Consider the following 16,639-nt stretch of genomic DNA (forward strand, 5'->3'; position numbering starts at 1 on the left):
GCTCCCCCACCCTTCCTTCCTCCTCCCCCTCGCTGCGTGGCTCCAGCACACAGCTGTCACCAGAATCCATCTCTGTCACCACCCCACTGTGGGGCTAATGAGTTCTCCCGTGAAGCCCCTGAAGCGCAGCACGTGGGCTGGCTCCACCCCCGGCCCGGAGGCCCCAGGCCTGCCTCTGAGGGTCCCTCGCCGGCCTTTGCATCTGCACAAGGTGTCAGGGGTCCCCGACCTGAGACGTGCTGGGGTCCGCGGTTCAGCCATAGCTCCATCCTGAGAGCACTACCCAGGACGGCTGAGAAAGCTCACAGGCCTGGTTTGGGCCTTTCCAGTGAGGCCAGAGCCCAGCCTGGCCCTCTGGGTGCCTCTGGAGCTGGCCCTTCCCCTCAGCTCGGGGCCTCTTACTCCACAGGGCAGGAGCTGGTGCCATGATACTGGGGGTGAGGGGGGTTATAGATGAGGGGCCACGGCCGGGGGGCCTTGGGAATTTAGCACAAAGGCTCCTGGGTGCCGTCCTCTCCCCCGTTCTGGCCTCCTCCTCGCCCAGGACCTGGTCCTGCTGCTGAGTCCACGCAGGACAAGAGGCAGCAAGGCTACTGGCAGAGCCCTGACGAGAGGCACCGTATCTTAGGGAGCAGGGAGCGTCCGCGGGTGCAGCGCCCCCAGCCAGAAAGAGCAGGACCGCGGTATTTCCCAGCAGAGAGGGTCTGGGCCCTCCTGGCTTCCAGTGCCCACAGCCCAGGCAGGACACACGGGCCCCTGCCCAGGCACCTGCTGGCTGCTGGGCTGGGAGCTGGCCTGTCTGAGGCCTCTGTTTCCCCACCTGTGTGGCAATGGCCTTCACCCTCCCCTCTGCTGCATCCTTACCTGTTCCTCCTGCTTCACTGGGCTGGGCCTGGGCGCACTGTGCCCCCTGCTGGTCCCACGCCCCAGAGAGAGGAGGAGCGGGATGGGAGCGGGGTCTGGGCACCGGGAGGAGAGTGCCCTGCGTTGTGTTCGCTTTTGGTTTCGGAAGGGAAGGTAAAGGCCTGAAGGATTGCTGTTTTTACACACAACTCAACAAACTGGAGAGCAGAGGCTCGGTGGGGTTTGTCGGATCATCAGTCACCCAGCCAGTGGCTGGGCTGAGACTTGGTCCACGACTTTGAGCGTCGCCCAGATTTTTCTGTACGTGCCAGGAGCGCCTCCCTTCGGGGCTGCCTGAGAGTCACCACTGGGGCAAGTAAGGTGGCTGGGTGGGTGTGGCGGGGGGAGCCGGCAGCCCACGTGCCCGGCCCAGCTGGGTGGCGGACGCTCTCGGAGTCCCGTCCAGCGCTGTGCTGCCCGTGAACTGTGTGTGACTTAGTGTGTCGGGCCCGGGACAGGGTCTGGCGGCAGGCACTTCCAGGCTGTCGCTGCTTTCTTGCGAGGTGAATCGAAGAGGCCGCAGGCTCTGCTGGCCCCCGCCGGGCCGCAGGACGCAGCGAGGAAGTTGAGAGCATGGCCTCCCCATCCGTCAGTGCTTCACTGGCTGCCCTCTGGCTCCGGGGTCAAAGTGCACGTCCTTCCCCAACTCCCCATATGCTGGATGCCCTGAGCAACCAGCACGCACAGATGGCGGCCTCCCTGCCCTGTAGACGCTTCTCTTCTCATTCAGGAGACATGAATCAGAGTCGAAACCGTGGTGACAGCGAAAGCACGAGGGAGGCCAAGCCAAGGGTCTCCATGCGCGGCCCCAGGGGCCTGAGTTCCCTCCCGACAGAGGCTGCCTTGCTCCGACCGCCCCTCGCCTCTCGGTTTCCCTCCTTGGTGGCCGCCGCACTCCTGTTGCTAGCTCACCCACCTCCATCCCCGCTTTGCCGTGTTTTCCAACCTGAGCAAGCTTCCCAGCTGCCAGCAGTGAGCAGGGACCCTCCGTCCCCGGAGCTGCCCGCTTCCCTTGGAGGCGCCCTCCTGTTAGGGAGCCGGAGAGGAAGGGCCGTCCGGGAACTCCTGGCCTAGCCCGGCCTTGCCCAGGAGACCCGAGGGCAGCGGTGCTGGGGACCCGCCTCCCGACGGAGGCCGGGCGGCCTGGCGGGCCGGGCCGGGCTGCAGAGGAAGGGCTGGTGGGCAGGCCTTGAGCCTCACGCCCAGCCCCTGCCTAGCCCCAGAGAGCCCGCCACAGCCTCTCCCATTTTGCAGCCAGCGAAGCCATTCACACAATCACCTTCTGTTAATTCTATCTGCAACATCAATTAAATTGTTTGTAGAAACTAATTGAATGTGGCTTAATCACACATCTTAATAGCTTTCCACGCTCTGAACTCGTTGTTAATTCCAGTAATAAAATGAGATGAGAACGCTGGCTGGGTAATTAGCGAGGAGGCTGGGGAAGAAATTGCTGTTTGATGGTGGGTAATAAAGGCAGCCGTGGTGACCGCTCTCCTGAGCAGCCGCTCCCACCGCCACTGCCGAGCCCCCCGTTCTGCTGACGGAGGGAAACGCCGTTGCTCTGCCCCGGACGCCCCGTCCCTGCTGCTGCCTTTTGAGCTCCTGGCCGCACTCTCCCTGGGGCCAGGCTCCGCCTCTGGGCCCGGGCCTGCAGCTGGCCGGGTGCTGGCCGGGTGCTGGCCTGCTCCCCGCACCCCCCGAGCAACCAGTGCCCATCCGAGGTGGTCGGAGATGCTGAGGGCCGGTGCTTTCCCCTGACGTTGGTTGCTGGCTCCTTGGCCCTGAACGGAGTCCCTCCGTGTGGCTCTTTTTCTTGGCCTGGGGTCAGCTTCTCCCGCCGTGTCCCAGCCTGGTTATCCCAGGGCTGTCGTGGGGCCTGAAAACTGTTGCAGCTGCTGTGACCTCCTTGTGAACTAGAGCAGCCCAAGCTCCTCCCCCAGGAAAGGGACTGCAGCTGTGCCTTCGGCCCAGCCAGCTGTTGACAGTCGTCTGGAGCCGCTGAGCTAAGATGTGACTGTGTGCAGGGTCCTGGGTGCGTGCGGAAGCCGAGTCAGTGGGCTGTCGGGCCTGGAGTGAGGAGGGCCAGGACGGTGGAGTCACACGCTGGATGCTGGGCCGAGAGCAAGAGCAAAGGGCCAGCGGCCACTGGGTGGGGTGGGCCAAGTTTGCTGGAGAAGGGACCAGGGGGACGGAGCCCTGGCAGCGCTCAGCAGAGCGGGGATGAGAAGTCGTTGGCGGGGAGGGGGTCCTCCCGTGGGTGGAGCCCGCCCTCACCGACTTCTCAGTGATGTTCTGTGCTTCTGAGACATGAAGCAGACCCCCTCGGAGTGGAAGCTGCCTGAGACCAGGCACCCGGCACCATCCCTCACGCAGGACTAGGCGGTGGCAGGGGGGCACGGACGCAGCGCAAAGCTGCAGGGAAAGGAGCTCCTCCCCTCCGGCTGGCTGTGCCCTTGTTGTCTTTCTGAAGGGCCATCTGCCTGTGAAGGTGTCAGAGCCGCTTGGAGAATAAAGAGTGAGTACAGGCCCGGCCAGGCCTCCGGGAGCCGGGCTTGAGTGGCGAGGCCAGCGTGCCAGCATCGGTGGTGCCCCGTCCTCCCCACGGGCCTTCTGGTAGTCCTGCCACTGGCCCTCACGCTGGTCCCTCGATGACGCGCCCTGCGGTGAACTCCAGCCCGACGCAGAAGTGCAGGAGCAGGGCTGGTGCTGGGTGCTCTGTTGCCTTGTTCTCACTTCTCTTCATAACGGGAAACTCCCACGTTCTCTTGGCTCCTTAGGGCCAGGTGACCCCTTTCTACTTGATGTCCTCTTGGTCATTCACAGAGTGAGGGCAGCCCCTGAGCACCTCGCCAGCCCGCCCTGGCCCTGCTTCCCAACAGGCAGCACTCCCCATCGGCTCTTTTAAGCAGAGGACATTGTCCCTTTTCCCTGAAGCTAAAAGTTGAGAAGGTAGGAGGACACCTGGGTGACAAGAAGTGATGCTCCAAGTGGGTAGGGTGAGAGGGTTGGGGCCTGGAAGGACACGAAGACTCCATCGAGCCAGACGCTCAGGGAAGCGCCCTGGATGCAAGACATCCCGGAGGCTCTCTTGAGGGAGGAGAGGCGCCTGTCCCCAGTCTGATTGGTGGAATTCCGTCCAAAGTTAAATTGGTGCCCCTGGCCCAGCTTCTGCCCCCGGGAAGGAGCTTTTGCCACATTTTATGGAGGATATTTGCTGGGAACTGCCCCGGAACTCGCTGGTGCCAGGGGCAGGGAAGCAGGAGTCAGCAGCCTGGAAGGAGAGATCGGAAGCAGCAGGGAGAGCGGGCCCAGGCCGGGCGGGGCTTACAGCAGGCAGCCAGAGGGCGGGCAGGGCTGTGCTCTGCATCACCCACCTCCCGCGCCCCGGCCCCCCCGGCCCCTCCAGGTGCCACTCCCCGGGGTGGGTGGGGTCCCAGGCCGAGGTCGAGACAGCGGATGGTGGGTCTCAGCACCCAGTGGCTCCCACTCTCAGGGTCCCTCCCCACTCGTCCACGTCGAGGGCCCTCTCGGTACTGACTTGAAGGCAGGGTTTGCTCCTGGGCCGAGGAGGAAGTTTGCCTTCCGTGCAGAGCCTTGGGCACCTGAAAAGCCTGGGCTTGAATCTGGCTCTGTCACCTGCTGATTGTGTGGCCTGGGGCAGGTTAACCTTTGTCAGTCTCCGTTTCTTCACCCGCAACGTGGGCATAGTAACACCGTCCTCCTAGTTGTTGTGACGATTTCATGAGGCGGTGTATGAGATGTAGACGCGATACACAGCTGTGGTTCAGTGGACGCCTGGCACGTGGCTGGGCGGACGATGTGATGTTGTCAGTGGTTGTTACTCTTCCTGCCGTTGGGATACTCACCGGTATCTGTGGAACCGTGGACTTGTCTCAATATCCCGAAGAACAGCGAAAAGAATCAAAGGCTTCCTTTTAACTGTTCAACAGATATTTATCGTCAGGTGCCATTCTAAGGACTGGGGGCTGCTCTAGGCTTTATAAGTTCTCAAAGTCCCAAGTGGTGGTGGGAGCTTCTGAAAATAGAGCTGAAGTCCTTGGTGACCAGCCACCCGGGGCCCAGGGCAACCTAGGCGTCCATATCCCACGGAGCCTGGCGGTTCCTTTCCTCGGCCATATGCCCTCTCTCCCTAAATCCCATCTTGGTTCAGTACTTGGCCTCCTTTGCGTTGCCCCCTGAGCCGTCTTCCCTAAAGGAGCCCCGAGCCTCAGCTCTTGGCTCTCGACCCTCTGTCGCCCCTGCCCCGCTCCCGGCTGAGCCCCGCACCGAGCCGCACGCGGGCAGCCTTGGAGGTGTGCTGTGCGCTCCACAGAACTCGGGCTGTCCCCCACCTCCCCCCCCAGCAGCACGGGGGAGAGACCCAGGAGTTGGGAGGGTCAGAGATGAGGTGCTGCCGAAGAGTGACCTGTCCTAACGAGTCTTCCTCTGTCTTGTCCACGTGGCCTTAGGATTACATGCAGAACATCCACGGCAAGGAGATTGACCTGCTGCGGACCACGGTCAAAGTGCCAGGGAAGCGCCTGCCCCGAGCCACGCCGGCCACGGCCCCTGGCACCAGCCCCCGGGCCAACGGGTTGGCCTTGGAGCGGAGTAGCGCACAGCTGGGTGGGGGAACAGGTGAGGGGGCTGCTGAGGTGGGAGGGGGGCGTGTGGCTGCCGTGGCCTCGTCTGTCTGGGAGAGTGGGGCGCGCCGTGACGGGCCCCGGAAGGGAGGCGTGTGGGGCTGCACCCCTCCCCAGCCGGGTCCTCAGGGCTCCAAACACGCCGGCCACCCGGTGTCTTGCTTCGGGATCAGCTCAGCCAAGCGCAGTCGCCAAAACGCTGCCCTCGTGGGGTTAGTAGAGGTGGCGGCCAGTGGACCGCCTGGCAGATCAGAATGGGGACAGATAGCCTCGTGCTGACAGGTGGCATCAGCGTCTGGAGCCGAGGCAGGTGATGGTGGGGACACCAGGGCCCTCTGGCACCAGGGCCACATCTCAGTCAAGTTTGCCGAATGGGCGGGGAGGGAGGCGGGAGGGGACAGAGCTGCCTGGGGCGAACCTGCTAACCATCCTCAGGTCTGCAGTGAGAGGCGGGGGGGTCTTTGCTCCGAGAAGACTGAGTTTAGAGAGAAGCTGGAGGCCGAGCGGACTCTGCCCCGTGTCCAGAAGCGGTGGAGCCTCCTGAGTGCGCTCCTTGTTGGAGGTGAGGGCCCTGAGAGGCCGGCACCCCGCCCTGCCGCGTGTGCCACCACTGCCCCCCAGTCTGGAGGCGCTGTGAGGGGCAGGTGGCGGGCACTGACCCCGCTGGTGCAGGGGTGCCGAGTGCAGCAGATCTGAAGTCGAGATTATCCTCCCCATGTTGTGGATGAGGAAACAAAGGTTCGGAGAGGTTAAATAACTTGTCTGTAAAATCCCACAGGAAGCGGTGGAGCTGGGTTTGAACCTGCACGTGCCTGACTTGGGAAGCTATGTTCTGTCCTCTAAGCCCTTGAATTAGACAGAGAGCGAGCTAGTGGACGGAGAGAAGGAAGGAAGGAAGCTAAGGACAGAAAGGCAAGAAAGATGGGTAGGGCGCCGGGAGCCGCCCGTGGGGCTGCACTTGGGGGCGGGGAGGCGGGTCTGGTGGAAACAGGCCACCGCGGTCCAGTCCTGGGTGTTCTGCACCGGGCAGGGGCGGGGCCACTGGGGAAGGGAAGGGCCGGGTGGGGCTGGGGACCTCCCGGAGCTGCCTGTGGACTGGCTTGGGGTTTCTCAGATGACACCAGAGGGAGCAGGAATCGTGAGTGGATGGAAGGGGAGCCTTTGCTTGCAGGCAGGCAGCAAGGGGAAAGCTAGCTGTTCTCTCGGAGGGAGGGAAGCCCTAAGACACTCTGTCCTGTCACATTCCTGGTCCCTAAAGGCCTTCACCTGGGGAGCGGGAGTGGCGCATGGAGAAGGGGGTGCGCGGCACACTCACCCACGTAACTGCCAGTACCCGCAAACGCTCGCAACGTCCCCGGAACACATGGCCAGGCGCCACCCGAGCCGCGTCCCCTCCACCGCGCACCGACCTCGCACACACTCACACATGTCTCCGCTCACCGGGCGATGTTAACATCTCATTATCTTTGTTACTGTAATTACATTATCCGCTGCTTTATGCAGAATTATTCTCCGAGGACTAATTGATGGCTCCATGTTTAATTCATTAATCATTAGCATCAAATTCGACAATTACAGTGCACACTGATTGTGGGATTGCAGGCGTAATGAGGGGAGAATTAACAAAGAAAAGGGAAAGCACTTTCCCTCCCTCGGGTTTTGGGTTGGGGGGCTTGGGGAGGAACTTGGGCCTGTGCTGTCTTTGGGTGGGGCTGGGGGGAGGGGGGAATAAGATCTGGAACCCGGGGGAGATGGAAGCAGGCGAGGGGTGGCAAGAAGCACAGCATCTGAGAAGTTAGGACCCGAGGCTGCTCCCCTGGAAGGTTTCCTGACGGGGGTCGGTGCGGGGGGACCCCAAGAAAGGCTAAGTTGGCAGGGACCTGTTAGGCAGAGTGGGAGGGGGCTGGCACGGGTGCCACACGTATGTTAACGAGCACTTACTGTGTGTCTGGTCCTGCCTGGGGTGTTACGACAGATACAAGAGAAACACAAAACCCGCCCCCACCATTCAGTCTCATGCTGTCCCCGGAGCGAGCATCAGGGACGTCTGGCCTGTTCCTTTACCTTCTAGTGGCTTCTGTGCACATCTTCCTGTCCCTTGGCTTCCAGAAACTTGACCCTTGTGCTTGCGGGGCTGGTCCGGGGCCTGGTGTCGGCCCTCGCCCCTCCCTCCGGCTTGTTCAGCTTCAGGGCCCGTCTCTGCCTGTCACTAACACCGGGCACCCGGCCAGCTGCCCAGCGTTCAGTGCAGACCTCCCTCGGCCGTGGCCTTCTGGCCTCAGGCCCCACCCTGTCTCAGGTCGGCTGAGGTGAGAGGGCAGTGTCGCTGTCCGCGGCCGGCCCTGAGGCCCGGGGGCCATTGCCACCATCTCCCCACGGGTGACTCGGGCCCGGGGAGGGCACGCACTGCCGGCCCCGCCGCCCCGGGCTTGGCGCTCCTGGAGCCTTCGGTTCCCCTGGCTCTGCTGTTCTTCCCCGATGGGAAACGAAAGATTAATTTTCTCCAGCCCCACAGGATAATTACTAATACTAATTAGACATAATTACTTGAATTTGATACACTTATTCCTCGTCAGAATGGCAGCAAAGCTGAGGCACAGCAAATGGCATACGTGGCCTGGAACGGGGTTCGGGGCCTGGCCAGGAGGGGCAGGGGCTGGGATAGCGGGGAAGCAGCTCGGCAGTGATGGGGGGACTGTCCCACTCACTCAACTTCTGGCTCCCGATCACAGGGAGGGGACAGAGGCATGGACCCTGGAGACAAGGGGGGGTGTGAAGTCTGGGCCCATGGGAGGCCTCCGGTTCTCCAGTGATCCTGGCCCGGTGCCTGGTGAATCCAGGAGCCCCTCATCCTGGGTCAGTATCCTGCTGGAATTTCTCAAGCTCTACCCGTAGCTGTACTTTCAGGAAAGTCTATGGGTGCCCTTCCCCCGGCCTCCCCTCCCAGTCTGACCCTTCCCACCCCCCCCCAGGTGCCCCCCACTCGGCCAGCAGCCCAGCCTGGGCTGGCCCGCGCCCAGAGGGGCTGCACCAGCGCTCCTGCTCCGTTTCCAGCGCCGACCAGTGGAGTGAGGCCGCTGCCCTGCCCCCAGGTATGCAGGACCCGGTGAAGCCGCAGAGGAGGGCAGCCCGGGAGGCCGAGATGGGGAAGGGGGCCCGGCGGAGCCCTCCAGGGCTTGTGGCAGAGCCAGTGCCACGCCTGGGGCATGGAGTTGGGGTGGCTGCCCCTGTGCTGCCCCCAGGCCCGCGCCAGCGGCTGGCGCTAGAGACCCTCCCTCTGCAGCTCCCTGCCGCCCACCGCTGTCCCCAGGCGGCGCTGGTGGCGTCCCGCATCCCCATCAGCCCCCCGCGCAGCCAGCTCATCAGCCTCTCCGCGGGGGGGCCGGGGAAGCGGCTTAGTGGGGAGGTCGGAGGCCGGGGGCTTGAAACACGTTCCGAAGGCGGCAGCTAGCCCGCGTGGAGAGGGGGTCCCTGCAGACAGGATCAGGGAGCTGTCCGGAGACGTGGTTTCTCCCCCGCGCTGCCCCTCGGTAGGCTGAGGCCCCACCCAGTCTAGGTGGTCGAGAACTCTCCCTTCCCACCTGCGCCTGCTCTCCTTGGCCTCGTCGTCGTCTTCCCTTCGTGTCTGTGCCTTGTCTTCCCCTCACTTCTTCCCCCGCCCGCCTCTTCAGCGAGCACCTCCACGCTCTCTCCTCACTCACCCGTAGCCCCACGTCCATCAGCAGTCCTGAAGGCTAGAGGGAAATGGGCGCTGCCCTGCCCTCCTCTCCTAAGTGAGGGTGTGAGAGGGAGGAGACTCCCTGGGGACCGGGCACACCCGCTGCTCCCACGTCCCCTCCTGCTGGGCAGCAGCACGTTAGCTCTCCTCCCCAACTTGCCTCCCAGAGACCCTGCCCCGGCCCGCATCCCAGCGGAAGCGCGGAGCCCGGCCCGAGCTCTGACAGCAGGAAGCAGCTGGGCGCCCACAGCCCCGGGTCTGCGCCACCTCCCCGGCCCGGCCCAGGCCTCCCGGGGGTGGATGTGGAGGCCTGAGAGGGCAGCCGGGGGCCCTTCCCGGGGTCACCGTCCTGCGGCCTGTGCTGGCCTTGGTGGGGCCCCTCTGTTGAGTCTGGCAGGCGGAAGGCAGGGAGGGAGGGCGCGTGTCTGCCTCTAATGAAGTTTGACATTTAGTGGTGAGCGCCGGGCGGGGTGTGGGAGACGGGAGCTTGATTAGCGCGCTCTAATTGACAGTAATTAGGCAGCTCCCTGATTGTTTCTAATTCTGCTATTAATTGTGAGGAGCAGGGAGTGTGATTGAGGATAAATTTGGTGCGGAGCTGCTGGGTCTCCAGCTCCCTTTGAGTGCGTTCCCCCGGCCGCCTTCCGCCCTCCAGGCTGCAGACGCCGGTTCCCTCCTCCCCTTCGCTCTGCCCTGCCTGCGGTTCCTACACGCTCCTCTCCACCCTCCCTTCCTCCAAGGCCGGGGGCGCCTTGGGGTCGGGACTCTGTGGGCAGACCCCTCCCGGGGTGCGGACGGGGCGGGAGTGCCCCCCCTTCCCCCCGCCCCGCCCCGGTCGGGTCACCCAGCTGCAGTTCAGGGTGGAGCCCCCAGCACCCAGGGCAGGGCCTGTGCCGGCCCCCTCCCCTCTCCCCACACTTCTCCACCTCTCCCTCACCAGCCAGTGGCCCAGCTGAGGTGCTCAGTTCCAGCCCCAAGCTGGAGCCTCCCCCATCTCCCCACTCCAACCGGAAGAAGCACCGGAGGAAAAAGAGCACCGGGACCCCCCGACCAGACGGCCCCGGCAGTGCTGCTGAAGGTTAGGGGGACCCCCGAGGGAAACCGGGGCACAGGAGGTGGGCAGCGGGACTTGGGGAGAGTGCCTGAAGAGGCGCACCCTTTTTTCTGTATTAGCTTAAGCACTTTCTAATAAGAATTTCCAGTAAAAGCAGCTCCACAACTTTTGGTCATCTCAACCTGGTATCTTAGAAAAGCTCTTTCTTCTGCCTAACTTAAACCCTTCCTGTGAAAGCGTGAGCTGCTTTTATTCTTGCGGAAGGTAAAAGACAGCAGGCTACTACTCCCGCAGCTCTTCCAAGGTGGTGCGGGCGGGACCTGTTTTCTGTGTCTCTTGTATCACCCACTGAGTTTAAGCAGAGCTGGGCGCAGAATAGGTGCTTCATACGCGTGTGTGTTTGGCTGAGCCTCTCCTTAGTCTTCTTTAGGCTGAGGAATTCCGGCTCCTCAGGTGTTGTTCCATAGGTCCTTTCTTATAATCCCTTATTAATCTTAGCGCTGCTTCTCTGATTTTCCCCAGAGTATCTTCAAAATGTGCCTCTTCTCAGTGGTTGGAGTGTCTTTGCTCCTGAATAAGGTTAACCTACCTCGATGCACAGTTGATGGTTTCTTCTCTGATGGTCAGGGTTAGGGGCGTGGCTAGGTGGGGGAGATCATCTCTAAGGGAAGGAGCCACCTTTCCCAGCCAACCGGTGATACAGGGGTGCTCAGCGCTCACGGCACGGGGTGCACCTGTACCAGGGAACTGAGCCCCACAGACTGTCACCGTTACGTAGTTCAAATATGGTTGGAAGCAAGGTGAGGTGGAATGGTGGAGCTTGGGGAAAGAAAGGTACCAGTTTCTCTACGAAGACAGTTCTGTTAAGGGCGCCTTAGAGCAGGAGCCCGCCAGGAGGACTTCCCTTGGCGGGCGGGGGGGTGGTGGGCGGGGAGGGCATGTTCAGTGTCACTGGGGCAGGAGGTTGCCCCGGCAGGACGTGTGGTCTCACTTGGGCCTCCTCACAGGCACCTGTCTCTCCAGCCCCACGACACACTCGCACTGCTTGTTAGGAACTGTTCACCCACGGGGCGGTGACCATCGGGAAGGAGACCCACGTGACTGTCTCCTGGGGGGCCTGGGGGAGCAGACCTGGGAACAGCTCCACCACACTGCTCGGGACGTGTCTGTCACTGCAGACGTCCTCAGGTTCCTATCTGCTCACACATCCGCGTTCGTCTGTGGAGGAAACCTCTCCTCCTCTCCCCATCCCCTTGCCCTCCCTGCCTGCCTGTGCCAGGGTAGCGGGAGAGGGGCCCGGCTCCCAGGAGCCCCACGCTGACGCCGTCAGGAATATTGGGTTTAATGAGCTGCAAAATGAGGCGGCTGCAGCTGACATGTACGGATGGTGCCCACCCCCGCCTTCGCCGCCCCCCCAGCACTGTCTCCTAACGCCCCATCACATCCTTCTCCAGATACTCAGCTCTGCTTTCCAGACCCATTCCCAGCAGTGAATGCCAGGGATGCCAGATCCTCGCTTCCCCACCTTTTTCACCCAGGCTCCGCAGGTGGCTAGGATGGAGGTCTGGGGGCTCCACACGGCTCTCTGCCCCCTACTCCCCGCAAGGTGCCCTGGAGAGAGTGGTCCTCGAGGCTGGGTGGCGTGTCCCTGCACGTGCGTGCCGACAGGGGCCCTTCTGCCCTGATGCCGGTGCGTGTCTCTGTGCCCACAGAGGCCGAGGAGTCGTTCGAGTTTGTGGTGGTGTCCCTCACCGGGCAGACGTGGCACTTCGAGGCCTCGACGGCAGAGGAGCGGGAGCTGTGGGTGCAGAGCGTGCAAGCCCAGATCCTCGCCAGCCTGCAGGGCTGCCGCAGCGCCAAGGACAAGGTTGGCCCAGAGGCCCGGGTGGGGTGGGGTCCCAGGTTGGCCTCGCGACTGACCAGCCACCCCTGCCTCTCCCCCCGAGGCAGACTCGACTGGGGAACCAGAATGCGGCTCTGGCTGTGCAGGCCGTGCGCACCGTTCGTGGCAACAGCTTCTGTATTGACTGCGATGCCCCCAGTGAGTGCCGGGCCGGCGGGGCCGGGCTTGTGGGTGGCTTAGAGAAAGCGCGACCAGCTTCGTGGAGGAAGCTCTGCAAGAGGCTTCTCGTAGGCCGAGAACAGCGGCGGGGAGGACTTTCCTGGTGGTCTCGCTCTGGTTGCCCGTGGGCTTCATCTTGCTTCCTCTCTGCACCTAGATCCAGACTGGGCCAGCCTGAACCTGGGCGCCCTGATGTGCATCGAGTGCTCGGGGACCCACCGGCATCTGGGGGCTCACCTGTCCCGGGTCCGCTCCCTCGACCTTGATGACTGGCCACCTGAGCTGCTGGCCGTCATGACCGCGATGGGCAATGCCCTGGCCAACAGTGTCTGGGAGGGGGCCCTGGATGGCTACGCGAAGCCAGGGCCCGACACCTGCAGGTGAGGGCGGGGGCCCTGGCGCTGGCCGGCAAAGGAGGGGACGTGGGCGCTCCTGCCCGGTGGGGAGGACTGGGGGTGGGGCCGGGCAGCTGTGACAGGGCTGGAAGGGTTAATTAAAACCCGGCCGTTGCTCTGCTTGGCAGTGGGCCCCTGGGGGTGCCCCTCCCCCTCCTGTCACTCAGCGCCTCACAACAACGGGCCCTTTCTCAGCGTTATCAGCAGGTCAGGGGGCCAGCGGGAGGCGCATGCGCAGGGCCCTATCGCTCTGTGGCGCGAAGGCCACGGCCTGAGCTCTGAGATGGGGAGAATGGGTGGTAGATAGGGTCGTGCGTGGGTCCCCAGTGCAGGCCCCCGCCTCCTTTGTTCCTGCAGGGCCAGATAAGCTGCCACCCGAGCCCTGCCGGGACTCTTCCTGCCCTCTCGGCCCCCAGGGGCCTCCCCGGAATTCTCTTCCACTTCTTCCACACCCTCTGCGCCGCCCGCTGCCCCCTGACCCCCCTGGGTCCCTCAGGCTCGCCTCTGCGCCGACGCTGTCTCTCCCTGCTGCCCCCTCGCCCCCCTGACCCCCGGCCCGGCCCTTCCTGTGCTCGCAGAGAGGAGAAGGAGCGCTGGATCCGGGCCAAGTACGAGCAGAAGCTCTTCCTGGCCCCGCTGCCCAGCTCGGATGTGCCGCTGGGGCAGCAGCTGCTCCGCGCGGTGGTGGAAGACGACCTGCGGCTGCTGGTGATGCTCCTGGCCCACGGGTCCAAGGAGGAGGTGAACGAGACCTACGGCGACGGGGACGGGCGGACGGCCCTGCATCTCTCCAGCGCCATGGCCAACGTCGTCTTCACACAGCTGCTCATCTGGGTGAGTCGGGGCTCCCGCCCCGCAGGTGCCCCTCACCTCCCTGACGTCCTTCTCACCCCAGCCCTCTGAGGGCCGCCTCTCCTTTCTCTCCCCGGGAACCCACACCTTTCCCGCCGTGTCCCGCCAACCGTGAAAACGTGCTTTCTTCTGCAGTATGGGGTGGACGTGAGGAGCCGGGACGCCCGGGGCCTGACCCCGCTGGCCTATGCTCGCCGGGCCGGCAGCCAGGAGTGTGCAGACATCCTGATCCAGCATGGCTGCCCCGGGGAGGGCTGCAGCTTAGCCCCGACCCCCAGCAGAGAGCCTGCCAACGGCACCAGCGCCTCCGCTGAGCTGCACCGAAGCCCTAGTCTCCTGTAAGGCCCAGGAAGAGGGCAGAGGGGCCAGAAGGACTCCAGGGCATGGGGACCCGCCCCCCTACAGGCGCTGGGAGAAACAAAGACACAGAGACTGAGAAGCAGGGACATGCAGAGAGGAAGGAGGAGAGGGAAACGGGAAGAGTCAAAGGGAAGAACTAAACGGGAGAGACAGAAGGATGAGAGGAGACGCCGGGCTTGGAGCTGCAGCAGAGGGGTCGGAGGTGTCTGGCCCCTGCCCTCCGGTGCCACTGAAAAGGGACAGGACCCTTTGGAGGTACTGTGAGGAGAGGGGAGCAGGACCTCGCCCTCCTCCAGAGTCCTACCTTCTCGTGCCAGCCCCCTGTGAGCCTTCTCCTAAAACGGAGCCTGGGTGGGGCAGACGTTGGGGGGTGACCTGCGAGTCCCATGTAAATGTGTACATTGGAATATTTATGTTTGTGTACATATTTGGTGTGTGTGAGATGTGCCAATAAACCAGACTGTGTGTGTGGCCTTCGTCTCCCCTCTCATCTCCCTGCCGTTCCGAAAATGCCCCTCTCATCTCTCTCTTCTTCTTTGTCCCTGTCTTCTCATCTTTGCTGTACTTTACTTTAGAGTACCCCATCCACCCGCCCACCCCCCCCACCCCGTCCAGGAGACAGGCTGGAGGCTAGGTAACCCCCAGCCTCCTACGTGCGTTTCTCTCAGCCCTCTCTTGCCAGGGGCGTAGTTGAGTTTGTCAGCAGCACCGGCAGTGAACCCTGCCAGGAGGAGAGACGAGCTCCGTGCTCCCCACTCGAAGCTTCCTGCTGCTTCCCCCCTGCCCTGCCGCCTCCACCCTCAGAATGGCTTTCTGTTGTTGGTCTCCTCATTTTCATCAGTATTCTGTCCAGTGACCTCACACCACAGCTGTGCTGCCCAGAGTTCACCCACAGAGAGGGCAGGAGCTCTGTCCCCCTTCCTAGGCATCTGGGAACCAGCCCCACGGCCAGAGGTTCAGGGAGACACGCGGGTCCGTGCCCAGGGGGAGAGTTCTGAGGACGGGATGGGTTGAGTGGCAGCGTGTCTCTGGGGAACTCATCCCTAGGCTTTGCATTTGAGGAAGGGGAGGGGGTAGGTCACCGACGGCAGAACAGCCCCCTTGACTCCCACCAACCCCTTGCCAAACTGGAGGCAGAATCCAGAGCTGCTGCTTTTCCCTCGGACTATCCCTTAGTTATTCTAGAAAGAAAACCTGGGAGAAACCCCTCTGTACCTGTTCTTGAAGGGTGAGAACTGCTAAGTTAGGGTCCCCACTCCCTAGGGAGCCCGTTGCTCCCCCGTTCCTGGAGCTGCTCTGCTGGTGGCCCTTGTACATTGGGCATGGCGGGCTGGCACTCTGCATGGCCCTTGCCCATGTATAGGGAAATTAACCAAGTAAAGCTATTCAGAGAGGAAACCAGATTTTACTGTCTTGGTCCACAGCCCCTTTTGCCAGGCTGACGAGCCTTAAACAAGGATAAGGGCAGAACAGAGACAGGGCCATGGGTGTGTGTGTGACTGGGTTCCTGGGCTCAGAAAATACTAGCAATAATCACCTCCAGGTTCCCCAAGGAAAAGAATACCCCTTGGGTGGCTGAATGCTGCCTGGTATAGTTTAGGAGGCTTCAGAGGTAAATGCAGGAAAAAAGGGCAGATCAAGGCCTTGGTCTTGCTAGTTCTCCTCCCCGCCCCCACCTCCCCTCCCTGGGGGCAGAGCCAGAGGGCCTCCGCTCCAGCCCTTGCTCGACCTGCGGACACGGATTCCTGACAGCAAGATGACAACCGCTCCTGGGGTCCTCGACCTCTGCCTGGCTTCTCTCCTAAAAAGAATCTCACCCCGTAGGTTCCCCATGTGGGTGAGTCAAAGGTAGCAGACAGCCTTGATCTAGATCAGGAATGGGGCTGGTCTGGACTACATTTTTTCAGCCTGATTCTCCAGCCTTGCTGGAATTTAGCCAAAAGATAGAGAGGACCCTGGCTGTGTATGTGTCCCAGCCAGGGCACCGTGCCACCATTGCTCGTGACCAGTCACAGCTCCAGGCTGCGTTCCGTTTGGTTGCCAGAACCAGCTAGGAGGAAAGAGCTGCCAGGGAAGGGCTGTCTCAGTCTCACTGGAAAAGGCAGGCAATAGACGTGAGCAACTAGACAGCGGCTGGCTTGCAAACCAGGAATCAGCAGCGACATGCCCTCTGACGCAGGTGAGGAAGCTGGCCGGGGGCTGCACTGAGCTGCGCTTCCCTCCCCTCTCTGACCTTGCCTCACTCACAGCCAATTTTTTTTTTCTGTTCTACTCCACCTCTCCTCCCAAATCAATGCAGGTCCTGTTTCTTCCCAGGAAGCCCCGTTAACCATGATACCAACTTCAGCTGGTTTCTGTGGTAACTCTGTCCCCGATGCCTGTGCGGCCTGGCTCCACAGCTGGTATGGGATGGTAGCCCGTCTGTGAAGGTGGGGGAATGGCAAACAGCTTGAGCTTGTCTCGTTTCCCTCTAGGTCTACTTTGTTTCTTGCAAGTGCCCCTGAAGCCTCATGTCTGTGTGTTTCCTTCGTCCACCATTAACGCTGTTCCTTAATCTGCTCACAGAATGCCAACCCCCGAGCCTCCGCCACAGCACACCCCCTTCCAGAACCGCCAGGTACATGCCTGCCTCGTCCGCGCCGCAGTGGG

General features: G+C 62.5%; 1 protein-coding gene across 3 annotated transcripts in view; it reads left to right on the forward strand.

Annotated features, from left to right (window-relative positions):
* AGAP3 (ArfGAP with GTPase domain, ankyrin repeat and PH domain 3) overlaps window positions 1–14,463 on the forward strand; it is a 59,890-nt gene extending 45,427 nt beyond the window's left edge. For 2 of the 3 annotated variants that reach the window (XM_061198922.1, XM_061198921.1), the window contains exons 11-18: window positions 5,376–5,544; window positions 8,522–8,641; window positions 10,208–10,345; window positions 12,034–12,188; window positions 12,272–12,362; window positions 12,541–12,763; window positions 13,357–13,612; window positions 13,766–14,463. In XM_061198922.1, the coding sequence (XP_061054905.1) occupies window positions 5,376–5,544; window positions 8,522–8,641; window positions 10,208–10,345; window positions 12,034–12,188; window positions 12,272–12,362; window positions 12,541–12,763; window positions 13,357–13,612; window positions 13,766–13,972 (1,359 nt within the window). In that variant the 3' untranslated portion in view covers window positions 13,973–14,463. The remainder of the gene's footprint in view (window positions 1–5,375; window positions 5,545–8,521; window positions 8,642–10,207; window positions 10,346–12,033; window positions 12,189–12,271; window positions 12,363–12,540; window positions 12,764–13,356; window positions 13,613–13,765) is intronic. The other variant, XM_061198923.1, reaches the window with a different exon arrangement.
* Window positions 14,464–16,639: the final 2,176 nt, after the last annotated feature.

The sequence above is a fragment of the Eubalaena glacialis genome, chromosome 8 (genome assembly GCF_028564815.1).
Source record: "Eubalaena glacialis isolate mEubGla1 chromosome 8, mEubGla1.1.hap2.+ XY, whole genome shotgun sequence".
Classification (NCBI taxonomy): domain Eukaryota; kingdom Metazoa; phylum Chordata; class Mammalia; order Artiodactyla; family Balaenidae; genus Eubalaena; species Eubalaena glacialis.